Source organism: Salvelinus alpinus, chromosome 5, assembly GCF_045679555.1.
Source record: "Salvelinus alpinus chromosome 5, SLU_Salpinus.1, whole genome shotgun sequence".
NCBI lineage: Eukaryota > Metazoa > Chordata > Actinopteri > Salmoniformes > Salmonidae > Salvelinus > Salvelinus alpinus.
The window spans coordinates 84,106,293-84,133,386 of record NC_092090.1 but is presented as its reverse complement, the minus strand read 5'-3'; the positions used below and the strand labels follow the sequence as shown (position 1 = coordinate 84,133,386).

Below are 27,094 nucleotides of genomic sequence, written 5' to 3'. Positions count from 1 at the left end.
TGTACTTTACAGCTCACTAGCTTCTTCTGCGTATCTTACAGTGTTGATAAGAGGTAGTAGGGATTCATTCAAAAATGTCACCACAGAACAAGTTCAAAAAGGAAACTGATATGACATATATAACCTTCATCGCTGGCTAATCAATGGCTAAGTATAACTGCTGGATTAAATTTGACTGCAGCCTTGGCAAATATGAAAATGGCTCAGATGGTACTGTATGTCCTCCAACAACCCCTTAACAGCTTTCCCATTTATTGTCCTCCCTATCCCTTATGCTACTGATCCAATCCCCCCAACTCAATATAGCTACTCATCAGTGTCCTGGAAAAATCTTGTATAAAAAAGTTCACTTTTCAGGAATCTGAAACAATGTTGTTGTTGCCATATATTAATGGGAATTCACAAGGCTTTTTGAATTACTTATATTAGTACTAGATTCATTAATCTTTCACAGAACATGGAGTGGAATGTTCTGTGAAAAGTTCAATTTATGTTTTAAAAAAGTGAGAGTTTTTCTAGGACGCCGACGTACGACAGAATTTGCTTCGCACTCATGCAACACACTTCTTCCTCCTCCTCCTCAATCTCAGTGATCACCATCTCTAGTCCTGGACACCTATAGGGTGTGGAGGTTTTTGTTCCAACCCTACACTCACACACCTTGTTCAACGACTCAACTGATCATCGACCCCTTGAGTAGCTTGATCTGATGTGTTAGTAAGGGCTAGAACAAAAAGCTGATCACTTGGGCTCTTCCCTGAGCGCCCCTGTGTCTGTGGCCTTCCAGATGTGGAGGGCTGTCCCGGCAGAGAGGACCAGGAAAAGGAGGAAGGCGGTGGGAAAACCCACCCAGTCCACCAGGCCCCCTGCCAGGGCACCGAACATCAGCTTCCCCAGTACCTCCAGAGTGGACAGGAAACTGTAGTGGGTGGCCTGTAGAGAGAAGAGGAGAGGGTTAGGTAGGGACGAGCTCAGAGAGAGAAAAAACTAGAGGCCACACCACACCAACACAGATTACCTAACATCCCAGACTCCACCTCTCAGGCCCACAGCAACACAACAAGGCAACATAGCCAACGCATCTCCATGGGTCTCCACCCTCCACTGACACCTAAATGTTCACACAATGGCAACCCTATTCCATACACTCAGGTGTATGACATAAAGACTCTACAAATGAAACAATGTAAACTGCTAACCTCTTAACTGAATGGATTAATTTCAGCAGAAACCACTAAGACATCCGCTGTGGCATGCATAGTTATCAGTACAGTTCTGGCTATCCCTAAATCCACATGATCAAAGTGAGATGGATCTTAATCAATAAGGGGAGGGAGTGATCATGGTGAGCAGATGACTTAGATCATTAGAACTTTGGGGCGGTGAAAAGGCGACAAGGTCTTCCTTAGTTGTGCCTTTGACGCCATGTAACATAGCTCCTGTGTGGCTAATTGTAATTTAGCCAGTTACCTGACTAGGAAAATGTCACCGGCGACGAAACAAGAAAACTGTAAAGGAGACATTACCCAGGCATCTCTGTTGGGTCTCAGTATTGAGAAAAGTGCTGGTTTGAGCCAGGTTCACACAGTTGAAGTGCCTGTAGACCCGAGTTAAGTGAAGTGCTTTTATTCGGGCTAACTTGCTTAAGAGATTCCGTTTCTCTCTCCTGGGCCATCGACAACCACTCATGGTATCAGCTTTCTGTCACTGGATATGACCTTAAAAAGGTAGCTATATGTGTCACTGTCATGAGAACATTTCAAATTAACCCCAGAGGTTATTAGCTTTGTTTCATTATGTTTTTCTTCCTTAATTGCCCAGATACAGCCCTGTATCCTCCTTGGCGTAGTTTTCCTAGTCAACGACTCCTTGGTAGAACTGTGGTAACTCGTCCCCTTCAGAATTGATTGAGTGACGATTGAGAGGCTGCGAACAGAACACCTCCAGGCAGCGATGGCCCAGTTTAAACAGGACAAAATAAGTTATGTCAAAGAAGAGGGGGGGAGAGAGGGAAATATAGATATGTAAAAGGGGAGAGAGAGTTAGCTAGGAGAAGAAAATGGCCTTGTTAGTCCCAGCTGAAGGGTGGGTGTTGTTTCTGTGAGGAGGGCTACCTGTCCTGCCTGTTGACATCGTAGGATATAATCTAACTCCAGGAGTTTCCATTTTGCTCGCTAACATATCAGACCATTCCAGAGGCCGACGGGTTTCAGAGAATTTTGTCTTCTTATATAAAAATCATCTCCTCCAAGTGGAGGTAAAAGGATGAGAGCCTCACTCTGTAAATGTGTGCATAGCTTCAAAGATTGGGCCACATGCAAAAATGTTAACAATTGAGCAAATGCATCCCCATGACAAATAGCACTTGATTTCTGACACATCTCAAGGAATGACTTTACCTTTTAAAACATGATTTGAAGTTGAACATAATTGTCCGTTGACGACAAAAATGTAACCAATGGAGTTCAGTTTTTTGGTAAAGATCACTTTATCTTTATTTAACTAGGCACGTCAGTTAAGAACAAATTCTTATTTTCAATGACGGGCTAGGAACAGTTGGTTAACTGCCTTGTTCAGGGGCAGAATGACAGATCTTTACCTTGTCAGCTCGGGGATATGATCTTGCAACCTTTCGGTTACTAGTGCAACGCACTAACCACTAGGCTACCTGCCGCCCCAATGTACTGATGATGTTAGACATTTGTACTTACCTCAGTCACATTCACCAAAATCAAGGGATATACAGTTGAAGTCGGAAGTTTACATACACCATAGCCAAATACATTTAAACTCAGTTTTTCACAATTCCTGACATTTAATCCTAGTAAAAAGTCCCTGTCTTAGGTCAGTTAGGATCACCACTTTATTTTAAGAATGTGAAATGTCAGAATAATAGTAGAGAGATTGATTTATTTCAGCTTTTATTTCTTTCATCACATTCCCAGTGGGTCAGAAGTTTACATACACTCAATTAGTATTTGGTAGCATTGCCTTGAAATTGTTTAACTTGGGTCAAACGTTTCGGGTAGCCTTACACAAGCCTCCCACAATAAGTTGGGTGAATTTTGGCAATTTCCTCCCATTCCTCCTGAGCTGGTGTAACTGAGTCAGGTTTGTAGCTCCTTGCTCGCACACGCTTTTTCAGTTCTGTCCACAAATGTTCTATAGGATTGAGGTCAGTGCTTTGTGATGGCCACTCCAATACCTTGACTTTGTTGTCCTTAAGCCATTTTGCCACAACTTTGTAAGTATGCTTGCGGTCATTGTCCATTTGGAAGACCCATTTGCGACCAAGGTTTAACTTCCTGACTGATGTCTTGAGATGTTGCTTCAATATATCCACATAATTTTACCTCCTCATGATGCCATCTATTTTGTGAAGTGGACCAGTCCCTCCTGCAGCAAAGCACCACCACAACATGATGCTGCCACCCCCGTGCTTCACGGTTGGGATGGTGTTCTTTGGCTTGCAAGCCTCCCCCTTTTTCCTCTAAACATAACAATGGTCATTATGGCCAAACAATTCAATTTTTGTGTCATCAGACCAGAGGACATTTCCCCAAAAAGTACAATCTTTGTTCCCATGTGCAGTTGCAAACGGTAGTCTGGCTTTTTTATGGCGGTTTTGGAACAGTGGCTTCCTTGCTGAGCGGCCTTTCAGGTTATGTCGATATAGGACTAGTTTTACTGTGGATATTGATACTTTTGTACCTGTTTCCTCCAGGATCTTCACAAGGTCCTTTGCTGTTGTTCTGGGATTGATTTGAACTTTTCGCACCAAAGTACATTCATCTCTAGGAGACAGAGAGCATCTCCTTCCTGAGCGGTGTGACGGCTGCGTGGTCCCATGGAGTTTATACTTGCGTACTATTGTTTGTACAGATGAATGTGGTAACTTCAGGCGCTTGGACCAGACTTGTGGAGGTCTCCAATTTTTTTTCTGTGGTCTTGGCTGATTTCTTTTGATTTTCCCATGATGTCAAGCGAAGAGGCACTGAGTTTGAAGGTAGGCCTTGAAATACATCCACAGGTACACCTCCAATTATGTCAATTCACCTATCAGAAGCTTCTAAAGCCATAACATCATTTTCTGGAATTTTCCAAGCTGTTTAAAGGCACAGTGACTTATGTAAAACTTCTGACCCACTGGAATTGTGATACAGTGAATTATAAGTGAAATAATCTGTCTGTAAACAATTATTGGAAAAATTACTTGTGTCATGCACAAAGTAGATGTCCTAACCGACTTGCCAAAACTGTAGTTTGTTAACTTTGTGGAGTGGTTAAAAAACAAGTTTTTAATAACTCCAACCTAAGTATATGTAGACTTCTGACTTAAACTGTATGTGATTATTTAATATCACTGAAAAAAATTCAGATCTGTCTTTAATACTTGTTTCTCACATAAAGGACCTGACTTCGCCATGGGAAACAATGTTCTAGGTTGACAGGTGTGTAGAGGGTGACTCTTACCTGTACACTCTCCTCCGCTCTCTGTGTGCAGTGCATCATGGTTGTGAAGGTGAGCGTTGTGATGAGGCCGCCCAGAAAGTGCTGAATGCTCAAACTCAACACTGCCATACCTGAGGGGCAAACACAGTAACAGCCTTGACACTGTCTCAAACTCAACACTGCCATACCTGAGGGGCAAACACAGTAACAGCCTTGACACTGTCTCAAACTCAACACAATATTGCGTAACATTATGGGTGCTTATATTTGTCCTATTTCACACATGTGAATTGGGAATGTGTTTTTTGCATATCCCACTCTCCCTAAGACCCTTGGAGAGTGGGGTCAAGGCCAGGGTCTGCCATTATCAACAGCAACCCTGGAACAATTAGGGGTTAAGTGCCTTGCTCAAGGGCGCATCGACAGATATTTCACCTTGTCGACTCAGGTATTCGAACTAGTGACCTTTCGGTTACTGGCCCAACGCTCTAACCGCTAGGCTACCTGCTGCATCCTGTCTTAAAGTGGTGTTATCTAAATTTGCCTCTTTCTTTTCACTCAGAGTCCCTACTGGATGGATGGTGTGAGAAGGAGAGCTCAGTGGCACAGCGTATATCAGTGGAGTCTGATCTGTCGCTGAACCGAGACAACAAAGGTGGAAGTGAGGGGGGTGCTGTCTCCTCGCGTTCCCCCAAACAAGTTGTTCCCTCTCAGAAGACAGCAGAACACAGGCGACAGAGTGTCTCTCAGCTCCCACTGACGTTGAATTATTCACCGGAGATGTCGAGTTTTGCAGAATAAGACTTCTCCATTTCACAGGATTCAGAGAGCGAGACACTAACTCAGCGTATCAGAGTGAGAAAATGGGGCACTCATGTAATATTGAGAATTTTACAGCAAAACATTTTTTAATCTTTGACATCATTGTTCCTGCTCTAAAGAGGGAGACCTCTATTTCCAGAGGTTTCCAGAGTGAACAGCTCAACATAGGTTCAAACAGGTCACTGAGAAAGCTTCTGTTCTGCTTTCAGCTTTCCTTCAATTTAGTCGATTAAAATGGGATGTTTGTGAGAGATGCTCAAAGCGCTGTAAACTGACCTCTTCACGCACCTCTTCTTCCACCACATACAGGGCCTTCAGAAAGTATTCACACCCCTTGACCTTTTCCACATTTTGTTGTGTTACAGCCCAAGTTTAAAATTGCTTAAATTGAGATGTTGTGTCACCGGTTTACACACAATACTCAATAATGTCAAAGTGGAATTATGTTTTTTGAAATGTTTGCAAATGAATAAAAAATTAAAAGCTGAAATGTCTTGAGTCAATACGTTTTCAACCCCTTTGTTATGGAAAGCCTAAATAAGTTCAGGTGTAAAAATGTGCTTAACAAGTCACATAATAAGTTACATAGACTCTGTGTGCAATAATAGTGGTTAACATATATTTTTTTATGACTACCTCATCTCTGTACCCCACACATACAATTATCTGTAGTCCCTCAGTCGAGCAGTGAATTTCAAACACATAGACTAGGGAAGTTTTCCAATGCCTCACAAAGAAGGGCAGCTATTAGTAGATAAAAAGCACACATTGGATATTGCTTTGAGCATGGTGAAGTTATTAATTACACTTTGGATGGTGTATCAATACACCCAGTCACTACAAAGATACAGGCGTCCTTCTAAACTCAGTTGCTGGAGAGGAAGGAAACTGCTCAGGGATTTCACCATGTGGCCAGTGGTGACTTTTAAAAAGTTACAGAGTTTAATGGCTGTGATAGGAGAAAACTGAGGATGGATCAACAACATTATAGTTACTCCACAATACTAACCTAAATGACAGAAGGAATACAAATATTTCAAAACATGCATCCTGTTTGCAATAAGGCACTAAAGTAAATTTGCAAAAAAAAATGTCAAAGTAATGAACTTTAAGTCCTGAATACAAAGCGCTATGTTTGGAACAAATCCAACACATCACTGAGTACCACTCTTCATATTTTCAAACATGGTGGTGGCGGCATCATGTTATGGGTATGCTTGTCAAAAAGTTTTTATTAGGATAAAAATAAACGTAATAGAGCTAAGCACAGCCAAAATCCTAGAGGAAAATGTCTGCTTTCTAACAGACTCCGGGAGACAAATTCACCTTTCAGCAGGACAATAACCTAAAACACAAGGCCAAATATACACTGGAGTTGCTTACCAAGATGACATTGAATGTTGCTGAGTGGCCTAGTTAAAGTTTTGACTTAAATCGGCTTAAACATCTATGTCTCTTGAAACGATCAATAACCAACTTGACAGAGCTTGAAGAATTAAAAAAATAATAATGTGCAAATATTGTACAATCCAGGTATGCAAAGCTTTTAGAGTCTTACCCAGAAAAACACAGCTGTATTCGCTGCCAAAGGTGATTCTAACATGTATTGACTCAGGAGTGTGAATACTTATGTAAATAATATATTTCTGTATTTCATTTTCAATACATTTGCAAAAATGTCTAAAAACATGTTTTCACTTTGTCATTATGGGGGTATTGTGTGTAGATGGGTAATACATTTTTTTTTTAATCCATTTTGAATTCCAGCTGTAACACAACTTATTTATTTTTTATTTTCCCTTTATTTAACTAGGTAAGTCAGTTAAGAACAAATTCTTATTTACAATGACGACCTAGGAACAGTGGGTTAACTGCCTTGTTCAGGGGCAGAACGACAGATTCGATCTAGCTGGCCCAACGCTCTAACCACTAGGCTACCTACCGCCCTCGAGACTAACTTAATGTGAAATAAGTCAAGGGGTATGAATACTTTCTGAAAGCACTGTATGTGTGTGTGTTGTATGTATAGGCCTTATGTACCAGGTCTCTATTGAAAAATGTATTTCTATCTCAACGAGACAAACCTGGTTCAATAAAGGTTCAATCAAGAAGGCCTGAATGTGAACGGGTTACACATATATTTTTTATTTATGTATAGGCCTAAATGTGGATGGGTAACATAAGACACAACGTGTTATTTGTTTCGCTATGGGGTCAGGGGGTTAGAGTGTGGCCGTTGTAGATGCATACGATGGGTATCCAGTAAAGTCCATCATGTGTAGCAAAGCGGATGGATCTGCGAGCCCAGTGGGTTTGTTCATAATAGTCTTGACTACCTGTGTGAGTCAGTGAGGTCACATGGAGGTGCCTGCCTTCATTCATCAGTCACACATTCACCTGCCTCCTGCTCCCACTTTGTGCAAGGTGAAAGAAAGATATCGAGCTACGGATAGACAAACAGATGTGGCTTGTGGGGGACTAGAGACACGGACAGGTCTAGATCAGTGGAAAAGGACATGCTGGTTAGAGTCAATGGTGTATGTCCATGGTTAGTGAACTGATGACATTGACCCCGTTTACATGCACACCAATATCCCGTTATTATTCGGGATACTCAAGTATTCTATTTTTGAGTTGACGCATATAAACATCATATCCCGTTTACAATAACCGCAAAAAGCTTGTATCACGGTCATAAGAAAGCCAGATAAGATGCCTGGGATATGCTGATGGGATACTGTAGCATGTAAACATCTTATGCCATTTACTGTTGATTTTCAGGCTCAGTTGTGCATATCATGGGTGTTGTGCATTCTATGGTGTTGTGTGATGATCTTTTTATCTGATTATCGAACAAATCACTTAACAAGTAGGCTACCTGCGCAGTTCCATCCACCATTATTAATTCCATAATAATTTTGCCTACTATAATTAATTTCCGATATTTCAAATCAAGTTTCTGCTTATAATTTCCGACATTTGGTAGGCCATTTGTTTGTAAACTGTAGTTTGATAGCCTACATGCAGCTTTGCTTCTGTCATAACTTGTTGCCCCAGAATACTAAATAAAGTAGTGCTCACCAGAATAATCTCTTATTTCAATAGAATGAATACATTAATCTAGTTAACACCAGTAAAGTTGTTTCGTTTAGGAACCGGGGAGAAAACACAATAACTGTGCAATTGGTCCTGTGCAAAATGTCCAAATGCCATCAGTTTGACCGGTTTTAAGGAAAGGAAAAGCTAAGAAAACAACTAAACAAGTTTCTGATAAGACTTTCTGATAAGACAGTTCGTCTTGGCTGCATATTTTATGTGGTTGAAATACTGTCTGCTTGCATAACAGTGTCAAAGACAAAACATTACACGCACATTCACATTTTCTCAAGAGATACTAAAAGAAAGAAATCAGACTTTTCCACTCCTGTCCAGACACAAAATTAACATTTGTTGTCTAATTTTACTGTAAGAAATGCTGAAATTCTGCAGGAGTTCATATTTTATTACTCTACATGTGAGAGGTTATAGACCTACAGTCAGTGTCCAGATTTCAGTTACTATTCCATTTAACCCATCTGAACTTCAATGAGGAATATTCTGTTTATTCATGGATACAGGGATACTCGTGAGCAGGATATCAAAGGTGCATGTAAACAGCTTATCCCGAACAAGACCTTAAGCGGGATATGAGCTACTATCTGGAATACTGTGCGCATGTAAACGTGGTCAATGCTGCCTAGTCAAGTTGTGGTCAGAGTGCGGTCTGGTCTTCTCTCACCTTTCATGAGTGGAGAAGGTTCCAGCACGGTCAGGAGGGAGCTCTGGAACACCATGCTGACAGTCCGCATCACAAATACCCGCCTCATCAGAGAGCCAATACTGTGGAGACACACAAGACAGACAACCAGTCACAAATGCCATTTGACACACACACAGGCAAAGAATACTGTGTAGTATGTGTATGCTAACAAAAACAAACACCATATTTCCTTCTACAGTAGCACACACACCCACACTCCAGGGTTTCCATGAGGAAAATGTGGCACCGGACATTTGACTGGCAGCATTTTAATTTACTGGACATTCGAGAATGTTTTTAACCTCTTTTTCTCCCCAATTTCGTGGTATCCAATTGGTTGTTACAGTCTTGTCCCATCGCTGCCACTCCCGTACGGACTCGCGAGAGGCGAAGGTCGAGAGCCGTGCATCCTCCGAAACACAACCCAGCCAAGCCACAATGCTTCTTGACACAACGCCCGCTTAACCCGGAAGCCAACCGCACCAATGTGTTGGCGGAAACACCGTACACCTGGCGACCGTGTCAGCGTGCATTGCGCCCGGCCCGCCACAGGAATCACTAGTGCGCGAAGGGACAAGAACATCCCTGCCGGCCAAACCCTCCCCTAACCCGACGCTGGGCCAATTGTGCGCCGCCCTATGGGTCTTCTGGTCGCGGCCGGCTGCGACAGAGCCTGGAATCAAACCAGGATCTCTTGTGGCACAGCTAGCACTGCGATACCTGACATTTGAGAAATTTACCAAACCCATACGTAACATGATCAGGGCGTCCACCCACGGTATTCAGAATGACAGAAATCACATTTAAATTATAGTAATTCATCTTAACAAATCATGAACCTCAAGGATGAACGGTGTGGGTCTTCTTGCCGAATTCCATTTAAAGATGTTAGAATAACTCCCACATTTACTTTTGCTCAGCCAACAAGACGAGTAATGAACAACCAAACCACAAGCCTATGTCAATCTACTAACCCCAATTTGTTATTTGTTTAGGCTCTGTAATCCAGCACTTTGAATTTGAAATGATACAATGACTATGAAGTGCAGACTGTCAGCTTAATTTGAGTGTATTTTCATCCATATCAGGTGAACCGTTTAAAAATGAATGGCAAATAATGTAATCATTGCGTGCTAGGAATATGGGACTACTTTAATACACATAAGTGAATTTGTCCCAATACTTGTTGTCCCCTAAAATGAAGGGACTATGTACAAAAAGTGCTGTAATTTCTAAACGGTTCACCCACTATGAATGAAAATACCCTAAAATTAAAGCTGACAGTCTGCACTTTAAACTCGCTCATTGTATAATTTCAAATCCAAAGTGCTGGATTACAGACCCAAAACAAAACAAACAAAACATGTGTCACTGTCCCGATACTTTTGGAGCTCACTGTAGGTTACTGGTTTCAATAACATAAAGTTTTTATAAAATAATTGCATCCACATTTGGTCTTATTTTGGCTAGACTACTTTAAAGAATGGTAAACATGCCTCATAATATGTAGTATAATGTTCAGCTTTCAAACTATTTAGTATATGTTTTCCAAATGCATACGGCCTCCAGCTCATTGCAAAGTGGTGTGTGACGCACTGAAGCCTACCTGCCATTATAGGCACTTAGAATGGCGAATGGGAAGTGCACTTCAAATACCAGTTGAGAAATAAAAATAGTATCTCTTTTTTATCATGCTATCAAAATTGTTTTTAACATGAGATTTCAGTTAGAATTGTTGCACAATGATTGGGCTTATAAAAGCACATTTCCCTCCAGCAGCACCAGGAGCTGTAGCTGCAGGTCTCGTGCTGTCAAAGATGTTCAGCTTAAACTAGGCTCTGTATGCTAGGCTCTGTATGCTAGGCTTTGTATGCTAGGCTCTGTATGCTAGGCTCTGTATGCTAGGCTCTGTATGCTAGGTTCTGTATGCTACACTCTGTATGCTAAGCTCTAAATGCTAGGCTCTGTATGCTAGACTCTGTATGCTAGGTTCTGTATGCTAGGCTCTGTATGCTAGGCTCTGTATGCTAGGTTCTGTATGCTAGACTCTGTATGCTAGACTCTGCATGCTAGGTTCTGTATGCTAGACTCTGTATGCTAGACTCTGTATGCTAGACTCTGTATGCTAGGCTCTGTATGCTAGGCTCTGTATGCTAGGCTCTGTATGCTAGGTTCTGTATGCTAGACTCTGTATGCTAGACTCTGTATGCTGGGCTCTGTATGCTGGGCTCTGTATGCTGGGCTCTGTATGCTAGGCTCTGTATGCTAGACTCTGTATGCTAGACTCTGTATGCTGGGCTATGTATGCTGGGCTCTGTATGCTAGGCTCTGTATGCTGTGCGTGTGTGATAAATAAGAATCATAACGACTAACAAAAATATACACATGCCAATTTAATTTCACTAAATTATGGAAATTAACCCATAGACCAATAAGCATGACTGGTCAAATGTATTTACATCAACTGGCATTTCCATCAATGAATAGGCTAAAAGGCATTATTTTGCTATGGGATTTTTTTCTCTCTCCCAGACAATTGGCCGGTGCAAATTTTATTTATCAGCTTAAAAAATATATATTGGCCATAAGCCGGCTATTACCGGCTAACGGAAACCGTGACACACACACACACACGACGTGTCCCCAGACGCTAATTGATTCCTTGTTAGTCTAAGAGCTGTGTCTCCCGATAGGCTTGGCTCATGGGGTAATCAATAACCCAAGGAGCTCCCCACTTCTCACCCCCTTAGAGCATTGTGTTGTGTGTGTGTGTATCTCCCAGGGATTACCTCTGTGCCAATCAGTCCCCAAAGGATCCTGTCAATCAGACAAACCAGACACGTGTCTGGTATCTGACATCTATACCATCTGACAAGGACATTACCACATGGACATTACCACAGCTTAGTTTGATTTAACTATGACATGAGAAATAGACCAACTATACTTAAATCTGATACCAAATAGTATCTGTCCATTCTGTCAGTCTTTACGTCTACAGGCTCTACAACACCTCTCTCATTTCTCCTTCTTTACCCTTTCCACCAGAAAACCAATCTGCTGTCATTCACATGCTAAAAACATTCTTTCCCTCATTTTTATTCTCTCCTTCTCAATGACACTCTTTCAAATTTGGCTCTCTGAGGAGTTGCAGTAGTGATGGGGTGAGAGGAGAACCTGCCTCGCTACTGACACCTCACACGGGCCGGGCTGCGATACCATATAGGCTCTCGGGTTGCCGATGGCGATCTGTGTGAGGCAGTCAGTCTCTGACCACTCAGGCGTTTCTGATGGGGCCCAGGATAAATGTTCAAATTTGATTTGAGAGCGGCTTGGTGGATTAGCTTTGTGTAGTGTGTATATGTGTGCTTGTGTGTTGGGAGGTGGGGGAGAGTGGTGGTGAGTCATTCTGTGGGAATCTGGACTGGGTGTACAGTGTCAGATGAACGCACCGCTGTGTGTGAAAATGTGACTATTCTGCCCGAGTCCTAACGAAGACATCAAAACTATGAAATAACACATATGGAATCATGTAGTAACCAAAAAAAGTGTTAAACAAATCAAAATATGTTTAATAAAGATTAGGGGGATAAAGATTAGGGGGAAGGGTAGGAAGGAGGACAGAGGAAGAGTGAGAGAAAAATAGACGGATGTTGAGGATAGCTACAGAGAGTCTGAGAAACAAACTGCACAATTCCTTCTCTTTCCCACTCTATCCCTATTCCTTATATGGGATGTTTCTCTCTTTGTTTCTGAACTATTCTCTACATTTTGTGAAGGTATCCATTGATTCACTGCATGGCAGCTAAGTGAAATTGTTCTGTCTCAGACCCAACTCAATCAGGGCACTGTGACTCCCTACCCGCATTTCAGGGCCGATGGGGATGCAGGCATCTTGGATAAGGCCATCAAGGCCAAAGGTGAGGTTGTCACACACACACACACACACACACACACACACACACACACACACACACACACACACACACACACACACACACACACACACACACACACACACACACACTCACACACACACACACACACACACACACACACACCCCCCCCCAATGTGGGTGATATCTGTGCCACAGAAAGGGACGCTAAAATGGGCACTATAGACAGAGTTGCTTCTAAACGCTAACAGGAGAGTGCTGCCTCTGAACGCTAACAAGAGAGTGCTCCCTCTGAACGCTAACAGGAGAGTGCTGCCTCTGAACGCTAACAAGAGAGTGCTGCCTCTGAACGCTAACAAGAGAGTGCTCCCTCTGAACGCTAACAAGAGAGTGCTGCCTCTGAACGCTAACAAGAGAGTGCTGCCTCTGAACGCTAACAAGAGAGTGCTCCCTCTGAACGCTAACAAGAGAGTGCTGCCTCTGAACGCTAACAAGAGAGTGCTGCCTCTGAACGCTAACAAGAGAGTGCTCCCTCTGAACGCTAACAAGAGAGTGCTGCCTCTGAACGCTAACAAGAGAGTGCTGCCCCTGAACGCTAACAAGAGAGTGCTCCCTCTGAACGCTAACAAGAGAGTGCTGCCTCTGAACGCTAACAAGAGAGTGCTGCCTCTGAACGCTAACAGGAGAGTGCTGCCTCTGAACGCTAACAAGAGAGTGCTACGTCTGAACGCTAACAGGAGAGTGCTACGTCTGAACGCTAACAGGAGAGTGTTACGTCTGAACGCTAACAGGAGAGTGCTGCCTCAGAACGCTAACAGGAGAGTGCTGCCTCTGAATGTTAACAGGAGAGTGTTACGTCTGAACACTAACAGGAGAGTGTTACGTCTGAACGCTAACAGGAGAGTGTTACGTCTGAACGCTAACAGGAGAGTGCTGCCTCTGAACGCTAACAGGAGAGTGCTGCCTCTGAACGCTAACAAGAGAGTGCTGCCTCTGAACGCTAACAAGAGAGTGCTGCCTCTGAACGCTAACAAGAGAGTGCTGCCTCTGAACGCTAACAAGAGAGTGCTGCCTCTGAACGCTAACAAGAGAGTGCTGCCCCTGAACGCTAACAAGAGAGTGCTCCCTCTGAACGCTAACAAGAGAGTGCTGCCTCTGAACGCTAACAAGAGAGTGCTGCCTCTGAACGCTAACAGGAGAGTGCTGCCTCTGAACGCTAACAAGAGAGTGCTACGTCTGAACGCTAACAGGAGAGTGCTACGTCTGAACGCTAACAGGAGAGTGTTACGTCTGAACGCTAACAGGAGAGTGCTGCCTCAGAACGCTAACAGGAGAGTGCTGCCTCTGAATGTTAACAGGAGAGTGTTACGTCTGAACACTAACAGGAGAGTGTTACGTCTGAACGCTAACAGGAGAGTGTTACGTCTGAACGCTAACAGGAGAGTGCTGCCTCAGAACGCTAACAGGAGAGTGCTGCCTCTGAATGTTAACAGGAGAGTGTTACGTCTGAACGCTAACAGGAGAGTGTTACGTCTGAACGCTAACAGGAGAGTGTTACGTCTGAACGCTAACAGGAGAGTGCTGCCTCTGAACGCTAACAAGAGAGTGCTGCCTCTGAACGCTAACAAGAGAGTGCTGCCTCTGAACGCTAACAAGAGAGTGCTGCCCCTGAACGCTAACAAGAGAGTGCTCCCTCTGAACGCTAACAAGAGAGTGCTGCCTCTGAACGCTAACAGGAGAGTGCTGCCTCTGAACGCTAACAAGAGAGTGCTGCCTCTGAACGCTAACAAGAGAGTGCTGCCTCTGAACGCTAACAAGAGAGTGCTGCCCCTGAACGCTAACAAGAGAGTGCTCCCTCTGAACGCTAACAAGAGAGTGCTGCCTCTGAACGCTAACAGGAGAGTGCTGCCTCTGAACGCTAACAGGAGAGTGCTACGTCTGAACGCTAACAGGAGAGTGTTACGTCTGAACGCTAACAGGAGAGTGCTGCCTCAGAACGCTAACAGGAGAGTGCTGCCTCTGAATGTTAACAGGAGAGTGTTACGTCTGAACGCTAACAGGAGAGTGTTACGTCTGAACGCTAACAGGAGAGTGCTGCCTCAGAACGCTAACAGGAGAGTGCTGCCTCTGAATGTTAACAGGAGAGTGTTACGTCTGAACGCTAACAGGAGAGTGTTACGTCTGAACGCTAACAGGAGAGTGTTACGTCTGAACGCTAACAGGAGAGTGCTGCCTCTGAACGCTACCTGAACTGGGAGAGCAGCAGGCCACCGAGGGAGGAGCCACAGATTGAGAAGCACATGGCGATCATGCCATTCCAGAACCCCAGCTCCCGGGCTGTCATGTGATGGTCCAAAAGGAAGAGAGGGAACATGGTCACCGCACCCTGCTCACCTGTGGATAGAGAGAGAGAGAGAGAGAGAGAGAGAGAGAGAGAGAGAGAGAGAGAGAGAGAGAGAGAGAGAGAGAGAGAGAGAGAGAGAGAGAGAGAGAGAGAGAGAGAGAGAGGACAAACCAGTTGGGGTTCAGGTTAGACAAAAGAGAGTTAGACTCTAAACACAAATCTGTTCATCTGTAGTTTTAGTCGTTTTATCTACAACATAGCCAAGAGTCAACTACGATGGATTAGCCATTGTTGGAAATAAACACCTGTGACAGAGCTATTTAAAGGAAAAACGGAAGAAGAAAACAATAGTGGATGTCTTCACTGTGTATGACAACTCCAACTTTCTTAAACACTGTGACAGTGAACAAAGCAGTTACTTTTAATAGACTGGACAATGTTATATTGGTGCTTTCTTAATCTAACAACATACACTATTCCTAGATAGTATCAATAATAGATGTAAAAAAAAAAACAATGAATAACATGCGTCATTTTTCAAAAGGGCCTAATGTAAAACTTCCTCAGATAACACAAGCCTCAGTCACAGAGCTTTCGGGTGAAATAAAAGTTTGTCAGTGAGACAATAGTGTCTCTGTCGCTGTGTGGTTTCGAAGGTGGGACAATGTTCTGCCGAACGACACTGTAAAATATTCAGCACTGCCGCCATTATTAATGGAGAGTGACTTCACAAAGACAGGGAGACGGAGTGTTGAGTGACAACTCAGAGACTGCTGTCAAAGAGACGACACACACACACACACACACACACACACACACACACACACACACACACACACACACACACACACACACACACACACACACACACACACACACACACACACACACACACACACACACACACACACGGCCAGAAGAAAAACAAAAATAGAGAGAGAATCTTTCACATGAAATGGAGAAGGATATCAAACAGAGTTCTTAGAGAAGACGCTCAAAACCTCCTGGCACACGGGAACGCTACGACAACGTACACGTTATGACAACGCTATGTGACAGCCAAGCTAAATGTATGGCAGGAGAATGAGAGGGATAAACAGAGGTTGCTATGATGACATATTCATTCAGCGTCTATATTCTATATTCCAAGGCAGCACTAACATCAACAGCTATCAGCTACTGTACTACTCACTATTTCCCACCATCACCGGTTGAAACCTGGGGAACTTTTTATCATCCAACAGGGTAGATAGTTTGAGCATTTGTCATTACGGCAAGACATTACTTAAATGGGCAATCTGCCATTGCTACATCAATTTTTTGACTTTGAAATGATCGATATACACCCATTGATTCTTGAAGAATATATACTGAGTGTACAAAACATTAGGAACACGTACCTAATATTGAGTTGCACCCCATTTTGCCCTCAGAACAGCCTCAATTTGTCAGGGCATGGACTCTACAAGCTATTGAAAGCGTTTCACAGGGATTCTGGCCCATATTGACTACAATGCTTCCCACAAATGTGTCAAGTTGGCTGGATGTCCTTTGGGTGGTTGACCATTCTTGATACACATGGGAAACTGTTGAGCGTGAAAAACCCTCCAACCGGGGTGCCTGGCACCTATTGCCATTCCCCGTTCAAAGGCACTTAAATCTTTTGTTTTGCCCATTCAACCTCTGAATGGCACACACACAATCCATGTCTCAATTGTCTCAAGGCTTAAAAGGCATTTTTTTTAACCTGTCTCCTCCCCTTCATATACACTGATTGAGGGGATTTAACAAGTGACATCAATAAGGGATCATAGCTTTCACGTGGATTCACCTGGTCAGTCTATGTCATGGAAACAGCAGGTGTTCCTAATGTTTTGTACACTCAGTGTAATTAAAATGCCTCATGCGCTTAGTTAAATTCTTTTACTCCATCAAGACCCCAAATATACATTTGTTTCACTCATTTGTTTGTAAACAGTGTAGGTCTTATTGTAAACAAACACTGCATCAAAATAGCCCAAAAAATGGTTATAACTATAATTTATAATTTAATTTTTACATTTTACTCATTTAGCAAATGCTCTTATCCAGAGTGACTTACAGTTAGTGCATTCATCTTAAGATAGCTAGGTGTGATATCCACATATCACTGTCATGGTAAGTACATTTTATCTCAATAAAGTAGCTCAGCAAAGTCAGAGTTAGTAAGGGAGGAAAAGTGTTAGTTCACAAAATGCATTTTTATGCAGGGGGGGTTGCTCTGCTGTCCTAGCTTTAGGGGGAAGCCAGTTCCACCATTGGGTTGTGCAAGGGAAGAGAAGAGCTTGGACTGGGCTGAGCAGGAGCTGCCCTCCAGTAGGGGTGGGAGGGCCAAGAGACCAGAGGTGCTCAGGTTGGGGTGTAGGGTTTGAGCATAGCCTGAAGGTAGGGAGGGGCAGTTAGTCACTCATGGGATGGTCAGTCCTTGCATCCATAGCTCTGTCTATGAATTTGAGAGTGGTTACATTCCTCCAACCCCATCCCTGAGCTATTTACCAAAACACTGGATAGGGTAACACCTTTGTTGTTGTTTGAACAACAGATTGTTCTTTTAAAGCCTTTATGATGTCTAATAAACCGCAGGCTACTGTTGCACATGGAAACCATGTGTTTGATGTATTTGATACCAATCCACTCATTCCACTCCAGCCATTACCACGAGCCCTGTCCTCTCCAATTAAGGTGCCACCAACCTCCTATGCTTGATTCTTTACCAGTGGTTCTGTCTACAGCATTCAGTGCTCCCACTGCTTCAAACTCATTATTTCTTTAAAAGGGGAGTGCAGACAAAAACAACAGGGCTGATTATTCAATTCTATAAATATTCTCAAAGCAACAATTGTCCATTTCAGTGGGGATTTCATTAGGCATCCACAAAGAAGAAACTAGTAGAGAGGGGGGTATGGGAGAAAGATAGAGAGACAGAGAGTGGGATAGAGACAGAGGGGGAGAAAGACAGAGAGAGAGAGAACAACAGAGACAGAAAATGGGAAAAGGCGGAGAGAAAAATTATGGATAAGAGAGAAAGACAGAGAGAGAGGGGTAAGGGAGAAACATGAACAGACAGAGAGAGGGGTAAGGGAGAAACATGAACAGACAGAGAGAGAGGGGTAAAGGAGAAACATGAACAGACAGAGAGAGAGGGGTAAGAGAGAAACATGAACAGACGGAGAGAGAGGGGTAAGAGAGAAACATGAACAGACAGAGAGAGAGGGGTAAGAGAGAAACATGAACAGACAGAGAGAGAGGGGTAAGGGAGAAACATGAACAGACAGAGAGAGAGGGGTAAGAGAGAAACATGAACAGACAGAGAGAGAGGGGTAAAGGAGAAACATGAACAGACGGAGAGAGAGGGGTAAGAGAGAAACATGAACAGACAGAGAGAGAGGGGTAAGAGAGAAACATGAACAGACAGAGAGAGAGGGGTAAGAGAGAAACATGAACAGACGGAGAGAGAGGGGTAAGAGAGAAACATGAACAGACGGAGAGAGAGGGGTAAGAGAGAAACATGAACAGACAGAGAGAGAGGGGTAAGGGAGAAACATGAACAGACAGAGAGAGGGGTAAGGGAGAAACATGAACAGACAGAGAGAGAGGGGTAAAGGAGAAACATGAACAGACAGAGAGAGAGGGGTAAGAGAGAAACATGAACAGACAGAGAGAGAGGGGTAAGAGAGAAACATGAACAGACAGAGAGAGAGGGGTAAGAGAGAAACATGAACAGACGGAGAGAGAGAGGGGTAAGAGAGAAACATGAACAGACGGAGAGAGAGGGGTAAGAGAGAAACATGAACAGACAGAGAGAGAGGGGTAAAGGAGAAACATGAACAGACAGAGAGAGAGGGGTAAGGGAGAAACATGAACAGACAGAGAGAGGGGTAAGGGAGAAACATGAACAGACAGAGAGAGAGGGGTAAGGGAGAAACATGAACAGACAGAGAGAGAGGGGTAAGGGAGAAACATGAACAGACAGAGAGAGAGGGGTAAGAGAGAAACATGAACAGACAGAGAGAGAGAGGGGTAAGGGAGAAACATGAACAGACAGAGAGAGAGGGGTAAAGGAGAAACATGAACAGACAGAGAGAGGGGTAAGGGAGAAACATGAACAGACAGAGAGAGAGGGGTAAGGGAGAAACATGAACAGACAGAGAGAGAGAGGTAAAGGAGAAACATGAACAGAGAGAGAGAGAGGGGTAAGGGAGAAACATGAACAGACAGAGAGAGAGGGGTAAGGGAGAAACATGAACAGACAGAGAGAGGGGTAAGGGAGAAACATGAACAGACAGAGAGAGAGGGGTAAGGGAGAAACATGAACAGACAGAGAGAGAGAGGTAAAGGAGAAACATGAACAGAGAGAGAGAGAGGGGTAAGGGAGAAACATGAACAGACAGAGAGAGAGGGGTAAAGGAGAAACATGAACAGACAGAGAGAGAGGGGTAAGGGAGAAACATGAACAGACAGAGAGAGAGGGGTAAAGGAGAAACATGAACAGACAGGGAGAGGGGTAAGGGAGAAACATGAACAGACAGAGAGAGGGGTAAGGGAGAAACATGAACAGACAGAGAGAGAGGGGTAAAGGAGAAACATGAACAGACAGAGAGAGAGGGGTAAGGGAGAAACATGAACAGACAGAGAGAAGGGGGTAAGGGAGAGAGATAGTGAGAATGATTTATGGAGAGAGACAGGGTTTATAGAGGAGGAGGGATGCAGAAAAATTGCCAAAATGTGGAAGAATGAGACTGAGGAGAATGAGGAATTTGGTACAGGAGGGGTGATGGGGAGAGGAGGGTTGACAGGTTGCTGATGGGTAACAAGAGGTGTTTGTGTACGAGTAAGAAAGAAAGAAAGAAATAGTGAGAGAGAGAAGAGGAGGAGACACCAGCATGAGAGGGTAGGTGGGGTGAAGGGTCAATTAGGACACAGAATGGTCAGGTAACAGAGTGATCACATGAAGCTCAGACACTAGAGGCCAGGATCAGATGGGATCACGAGGACACTTAGGAGAAAACAAGACACAAAACACACCCTGGGAACACGACAGAGAGAGAGGCCCAGTAAATCAGTAAGCTGATTAATCAGTAATCAGTACACCTTCCATAGACAATAGACACCCCACACCCTCACATGACAAGCCCTATTGACACACACACACTAACAGCAATCCCTACAGGTGTGCACTTTGCAGGGTGTCACAGAGTTTGTTGAACCCCTAAGGAACTAGGCTGAAGCATGGGGAAAAAACTTGAACCCCACCCACCCTACCCAGATGGGTCACTTTGCTAAAATGCTCTTACTTTACCAACTATGTTTTACTCCCATAACCACATGAACTATAACTGTCCTCTCTAACCTTTCTACAGAAAGCTGTTGCACTACAGAGCTCCATAGTACCAAGAGATCCACACCATTCCATCAATCAGGGGTCCTAACATTCCATGTAGGACTGGGTGATATGGCCAAAATAACATATCACATTCTTTTGAGTGCATGGCAGTATTTGACAGTATTCTGTGTTTCTGAATAATACAAGCTATAAATATGTTTTATGACTAGTGCATAACCCTAGGATGGCAACAGATTCATTCTAATTGGTTTAATGGTCTTTCTCCTTTCTGATTGTTTTATACTCAACCAAACTAGGACAAAACCGGTATACCTTGAAATATGATACATCACCCAGCCCTAACTACATGCCACCAGTGTATTGACCAATGATTGATATCTATGCTGTTGACGAAGCAAACAAACACTGACTATGCAATGTAGGGGAGCAGTGTTATGGACAACCAAACAGGGTCACTGGTTGGTTTGGCTCCAGTATTGAAAAAGTCCTGTTATACCGTCCCAATACTGTCCTCTCTCTTTAGGCCTCTTTGCCTTTATTCATCGCTGTCTCTGTCTCCCTCTGGGCACCATGTGGTGGTTCTTCATCAATTCATCGCCCCTTCAGCCTCCCTGCCGTCCTCCTTTTTCCCTCTTAAAAATTACCCCACATGCCCCCCCCCCTCTTCCCCTCACCCATGCTCTGCCATCATCTCTCCCGTGTCTCACAGTCTATCCTCCCAGTATGGCTGTGCATGACAGAGGAGGAGGGGGGGGGGGGGTCCCATAGCAGGAAACAACAGGACATTTTAATTATTGCGTGGATTATAATTAATGGACATTTTTGTAGGGGTTGATACATTCTTTGTTAGTGCAAATCAAGTCTGACATTTTAAAGTGGAAATTACCTGCAACAACAGGGTGATCAAATTAAGATCTTACATCTGTAGATGTTGGCCGCAAGTTAACCACTGACTGATACAGGGTCAGTTTTTCTCTGTTTGATTAGTGGTTAAGGTTATTATTGTAGGGTAGGTTAATCTGATCCTAGATCAGTGGGTACTAAACCCAATAAGAGCAGCTCTATCACTTTCCCATCTACCAATACTAGCCCATCCCTCCACCGGTGTTCCCCGGACTACAATACACAGGTTCATTCTCCTTCTATCCCTTTTGCCCCCGACTCTCTCTCTGGGATTCTGCCCAGACAGCAAGTCCCATGGCCGCGACCTCAGATGACACAGGGGTCATCCAAACGGCTCCCTCTCATTGGTTGTGCGGTTCTACACAGAGCAAACTCACTGTGTTCATTAATAGTGTGTGGGAGAGAGGGGTCTGAGATGAGATGAGTGTGTTTGTGTGTTGGGGGAGGGGGGGGGTTTAAGGCAGACCTTTCACTCCAAAATCTCACACACAAACAGTCTCACATTCACACGGGTTTCACCCGACAGTTGCACACAAACAGTATGACTTTTTTATTCTGAAATAAAGAGCGAACAACTAAGCCGGTTATTTGTAAATGCTGATTATATTAGATATGATTATTATGTTAATATTGATAACATCATGAGGATGAGGATGTTAACGATAATGGCGATGATGAAAATTATTGCTATGGAGATGGTGACAGTGGTGATGATGCCGATGCTGGTGAACCCCTCAAACAAACTGTCTTACTGTCCTGTCTAGTGTCTGCCTGGGATCATCCAATTACTGTGCCACCCCTAACACACTCTCTCTCAAACACATACGAACACATACAGGAAAAACAATGGCACACACATTCACAAAGAAGCACATGTATGCAAATGTATATAGAACATGTTTTCCCAACACCCAAACAAACACACACACCAGTGTGACGCTGCGTCTTCCATTTCAGTTTCCATGAAAAAAACACCAGACACACAGACACTCTAATCCTTACATAATCCCCTCCTGCTGCCAGACACCAAACTCTGTTCCTACCAATTCTCACACACACACACACACACACACACACACTGCTTAACACCAAACTGTGTTGATCATAGAACGTTTTCCCTTGCAAATATAAACTTGGACACAAATACATTTTTTTAAAGGACAACATTCCAAACATCTCACCAGCCCTAATATATACCTGTTACTTTGTACATAAAGGCTATTCACTGAGTTCAAAATGTCATATTTTCCAAAAATGGAACTTTAAGTAGGTTCTGGACTCATTACCAAATCCCTGGGAATAACTCACTCATTCCCTGTATTCATCAACAGACTAGATGATCAGTCTAGATCAGGGTCATCGTTAGTTACCCCAGACACAAATGTTATTTTAAACCTAACCTTAACCACACTGCTAACTTTATGCCTAACCTTAAATTAAGACCAAAAAGTACATTTTTACAATATAGCCCTTTTTTTAAAACTTTGTGGCTGTAGTAAATAGTTCAGGGCCCTCTTGGATATGGCAACAGTGGTAAGAAATGAGACCACAGCTGAATGGAGAAAATATGATTCTGTCTTGCTTACTTCATTTTTACATTTTAGTCATTTCGCAGATGATATTATCCAGAGCGACTTACAGGAGAAATTAGGGTTAAGTACCTTGATCAAGAGCACAAACAGATTACATTTTTCACCAAGTCAGCTCAGAGATTTGAACAAGCGACCGTTTGGTTACTGGCCCAACGCTCTTAACCGCTAGGCTACCTGCCACCTACTTCACAAATGAGGCTACAGGTCATCAGGCTGGTATTCAATAGGCACCAAATGGAATAAAACAGACTGAAACAGGCAGGGACTATGGGAACTTGTCCAATAACAAACTATTCTTTTTGTATTCCGTTGCTAAATGTTTTGCTACGTTTTGCATTAATGAATGTAGGACTACTATTAGAAGAAAACATGTTTTGGCTAAGTCATTTATGGAATAGTGGGTTTCTTATGTAGTAGCCTTGTAGTGGATCAGCTTTAGTGTACAGTAGCTGAGAGTGCAGGTTAGTGTTAAGACTTTTAGCTACTTCTCCATTTGGTACAGTAGGTGAGTGTGCATGGTTGTCAGACTGACTAGCAGATTTACCCAGTTTGTATGTGAGAACGTAGATCATGGTCCAGGGTGTGCCAGGTACTGACAGCAGCTTCCGCCACACCCTCCAGGGATGCACAGCGTCTGACTGGACCCCCCTCCTCCCCTCTGCCTGGCCCCTCAACAGCTCATTGTCCAGCACAGGGGCCCCCCACACAAACAGTGCCACCCCGAAGTACACAAAGGCCAACAGCATAAACATAGGGCCCCACCCAGCCACGTCAATCACAGCCAGGAGCCCGCCCCCGGCGAACACCGAGCCGGCCTTGTAGCCCACCACCTGAGCCATGTTGCCCAGGCCCAGCTCGCTGCGGCCCTTCAGCAGTCCCACAGCGGCCCCGTCCACTGTGATGTCCTGAATCGATGCCAGGGCGTTCATGGCCAGCAGAGTCCCCACCACTCCCCAGATGTGGGCCTCCGGGGCCAGAGCGGCACTGGAGAGACAAGTAAGCGCCAGGCCAGAGACCGTGGCCACCAGCCAGCACCGTTTGGTGCCCACACGGTCCACCAGGGGTGCCCAGAGGACCTTGAGCACCCAGGGGAAGTAGAGGATTTTGGTCAAGCCGATGTGGGTGAGGGAGTGGCCCGCCCCACGGAGGTAGACAGGGAGCAACAAGGACTGGAGACCATAGGGGATCCCCTGCACAAAGTACAGGAGGCCCAGAAAAAACAGCTTGTCATTCATGATTAAATAGGAAAGGGACAATTCGTCAGGTCATGACGATGTTCCACCAGGAGCTGATCAAATGGGTCGATCAGCCTAGGAGAGATGGGGAAGAGAGAGAGGGGATCATTTCACTGACAGAAAACATGAACAAATGGGTGCCGGAGTCTGGTCTAGTTAGTCCGGCAGACTCCAGACCACACATGCAAGCTAGTGACGGGGTTCCAAATTCCACCTTGCTCCCTATACTCTTTCTCCCTCTGTATCTGTCACCTTGTCTACCTTCCGACTGCCAAGGTACATGAAAAAATAAATACTAAAACATATATAAAAATAAAATCATGAGCAAATGTTATTCCCCTGATAGTTTTGGGATTTAGTATATGTATTAAATGAAGGAAACTCAGGCAGAAGCACATTATACACTGAACAAAAATATAAATGCAACATGTAAACTGTTGGTCCTATGTTTCATAAGCTGAAATAAAAGATCCCAGAAATTTTCTAATTTTCTTTTTCAAATTTTGTGCACAAATTTGTTTCTCTTCCCTGTTAGTGGGCATTTCTCCTTTGTCAATATAATCCATCCACCTCACAGGTGTGGCATATCAAGAAGCTGATTAAGCAGCATGATCATTACACAGGTGCACCTTATACTGGGGACAATAAAAGGCCACTCTAAAATGTGAATTTTTGTCACACAACACAGTGCAGATATCGCAAGTTTTGAGGGAGTGTGCAATTGGCATATGGACTGCAGAAATGTCCAACAGAGCTCTTGCCAGAGAATTGAATGTTAATTTCTCTACCATAAGCCGCCTCCAACATAATTTTAGAGAATTTGGCAGTACGTCCAACCGGCCTCACAACCGCAGACCACGTGTAACCATGCCAGCCCAGGACCTCCACATCCGGCATCTTCACCTGTGGGATTGTCTGAGACCAGCCACCCAGACAGCTGATGAAACTGAGGAGTATTTTTGTCTGTAATAAAGCCCTTTTGTGGGGAAAAACACATGTTGATTGGCTGGTCCTGGATCTCAAGTGGGTAGGCCTATGTCCTTCCAGGCCCACACCTGGCTGCACCTCTGCCTAGTCATGTAAAATCCATAGATAAGGCCTAATGAATGTATTTCAATTGACTGATTTCCTTACATGAACTGTAACTAAGGGAAATCGTTAATTGTTGCGTTTATATTTTTGTTCAGTATATTTTGGCAAACTGATGCATCAGACAGCTGTCAAGCTTTATTCACAAGCAATAATTAACTTTATTAACTAGTTCATTTTCCTTTTAATTAAACGTATAACACATGGGACAGTGTAGATATCCGTTTACGCCCCAAACTTGACCTTAAGATAGTAGCAAGCTAAACTGATGTCTCGGTAACTTGGCTAGTTATACCACACGCAAAAACCAATAAACATGCATGGCCAAATAGCTAGTATTCAAGCTAACGCTGTCATACTACCAATTCAGAGTTAGTTAAGTATCAGCGCGTGCCAATAGATAGCAAATTCCGTGGTGAATTTGTATAAATATTATATTATAAAACGTTAATCTGAGTGCAATCTGTTATGATAGTTGTGTCGTTAGCTAGCTGGCTACATACTGGAAAGGGAGAACCTGTTTTCAGCGTCTCGTCAGCAACACTAACAGAGTACAGCCGGGTCACGGAATTTCTGAATTTTTCTAAATAAAAGTCCCCCAAGTAATAGTAGAAACGTGTCAATAACCTGTATTTGTCTTAACATTAACAATGATTCCTATTTTTTCATATTTAAGTGACATTTGCATTAAATGTGGGTTTTACAACTTGTTACACTGTCAAATAAATGGCCACAATACAAATCACCATATGGAATACATATTGGTTTATAGAGCAAAAACTATTCTGGGTGTCGCAGTAAAAGTATTGTAGGAAAAACTCAGTAGGGTCTGTAGAATGTATATACTGTATGTGTGGTGTCATTTCATGGGGCTCTGAATAATACAGAGTGTTGCTGGCCTTTTACTCAACCCATTCCATTGGCCGCAATGGGAATAACTGTATATGGAATACATATTGTCTTATATAGAAAGAAACTATTCTGTTTGCCGCAGTAAAAGAATTGAAAGGAATTATCAGTAAGGTCTGTATAATATATATATGGTGTTATGTCACGGTGGACAGAGGTCTATATGCCCAGCAACACTTTTTACACCACACACTCCATTGGTCACAATGCAATACACTACAGGCCAATAGATTACATATTTTCTTATAGAGAGAAATTAGGTTTAGGTGTCGAAGTAAAATGTACAGTACCAGTCAAAAGTTTGTACACACTTACTCATTCAAGGGTTTTCTTTTTTTAAACTATTTTCTATATTGTATAATAATAGTGAAGACATCAAAACTATGAAATAACACATATGGAATCATGTAGTCACCAAAAAAGTGTTAAACAAATCAAAATATATTTTATATTTGAGATTCTTCAAAGTAGCCACCCTTTGCCATGATGACAGCATTGCACACTCTTGGCATTCTCTCAACCAGCTTCATGAGGTAGTCACCTGGAAATGCATTTCAATTAACAGGTGTGCCTTGTTAAAAGTTAATTTGTGGAATTTCTTTCCTTAATGCATTTGAGCCTATCAGTTGTGTTGTGACAAGGTACGGGTGGTATACAGAAGATAGCCCTA

General features: G+C 43.4%; 2 protein-coding genes across 2 annotated transcripts in view; one reads left to right on the top strand and one right to left on the bottom strand.

The window, feature by feature from the left end:
- Positions 1–608: 608 nt before the first annotated feature.
- LOC139577067 (major facilitator superfamily domain-containing protein 3-like) lies at positions 609–26,077 on the bottom strand. Its single transcript, XM_071403825.1, has 6 exons — positions 26,019–26,077; positions 23,736–24,501; positions 15,216–15,363; positions 9,053–9,153; positions 4,474–4,583; positions 609–933 (listed from the first exon to the last, which is right to left on the bottom strand). Exons 2-6 carry the CDS (start codon positions 24,424–24,426, stop codon positions 742–744), a joined length of 1,242 nt encoding a protein of 413 aa, XP_071259926.1. The 5' UTR covers positions 24,427–24,501; positions 26,019–26,077; the 3' UTR covers positions 609–741.
- LOC139577068 (annexin A1-like) overlaps positions 12,965–27,094 on the top strand; it is a 59,343-nt gene continuing 45,213 nt past the window's right edge. Inside the window, exon 1 of the mRNA XM_071403831.1 lies at positions 12,965–12,993. The gene's annotated coding sequence lies outside the window, so the exon portion shown is untranslated. The remainder of the gene's footprint in view (positions 12,994–27,094) is intronic.

Excerpts from the sequence above, each read along its gene's own strand:
- LOC139577067 (XM_071403825.1), bottom strand. The coding sequence starts at position 24,426 with ATGAATGACAAGCTGTTTTTTCTGGGCCTCCTGTACTTTGTGCAGGGG. Across the intron at positions 15,364-23,735 it reads CGTTCTCACATACAAACTGG|GTGAGCAGGGTGCGGTGACC; the intron begins GTAAATCTGCTA and ends CTCTATCCACAG. Across the intron at positions 4,584-9,052 it reads ACCTTCTCCACTCATGAAAG|GTATGGCAGTGTTGAGTTTG; the intron begins GTGAGAGAAGAC and ends TTTGCCCCTCAG.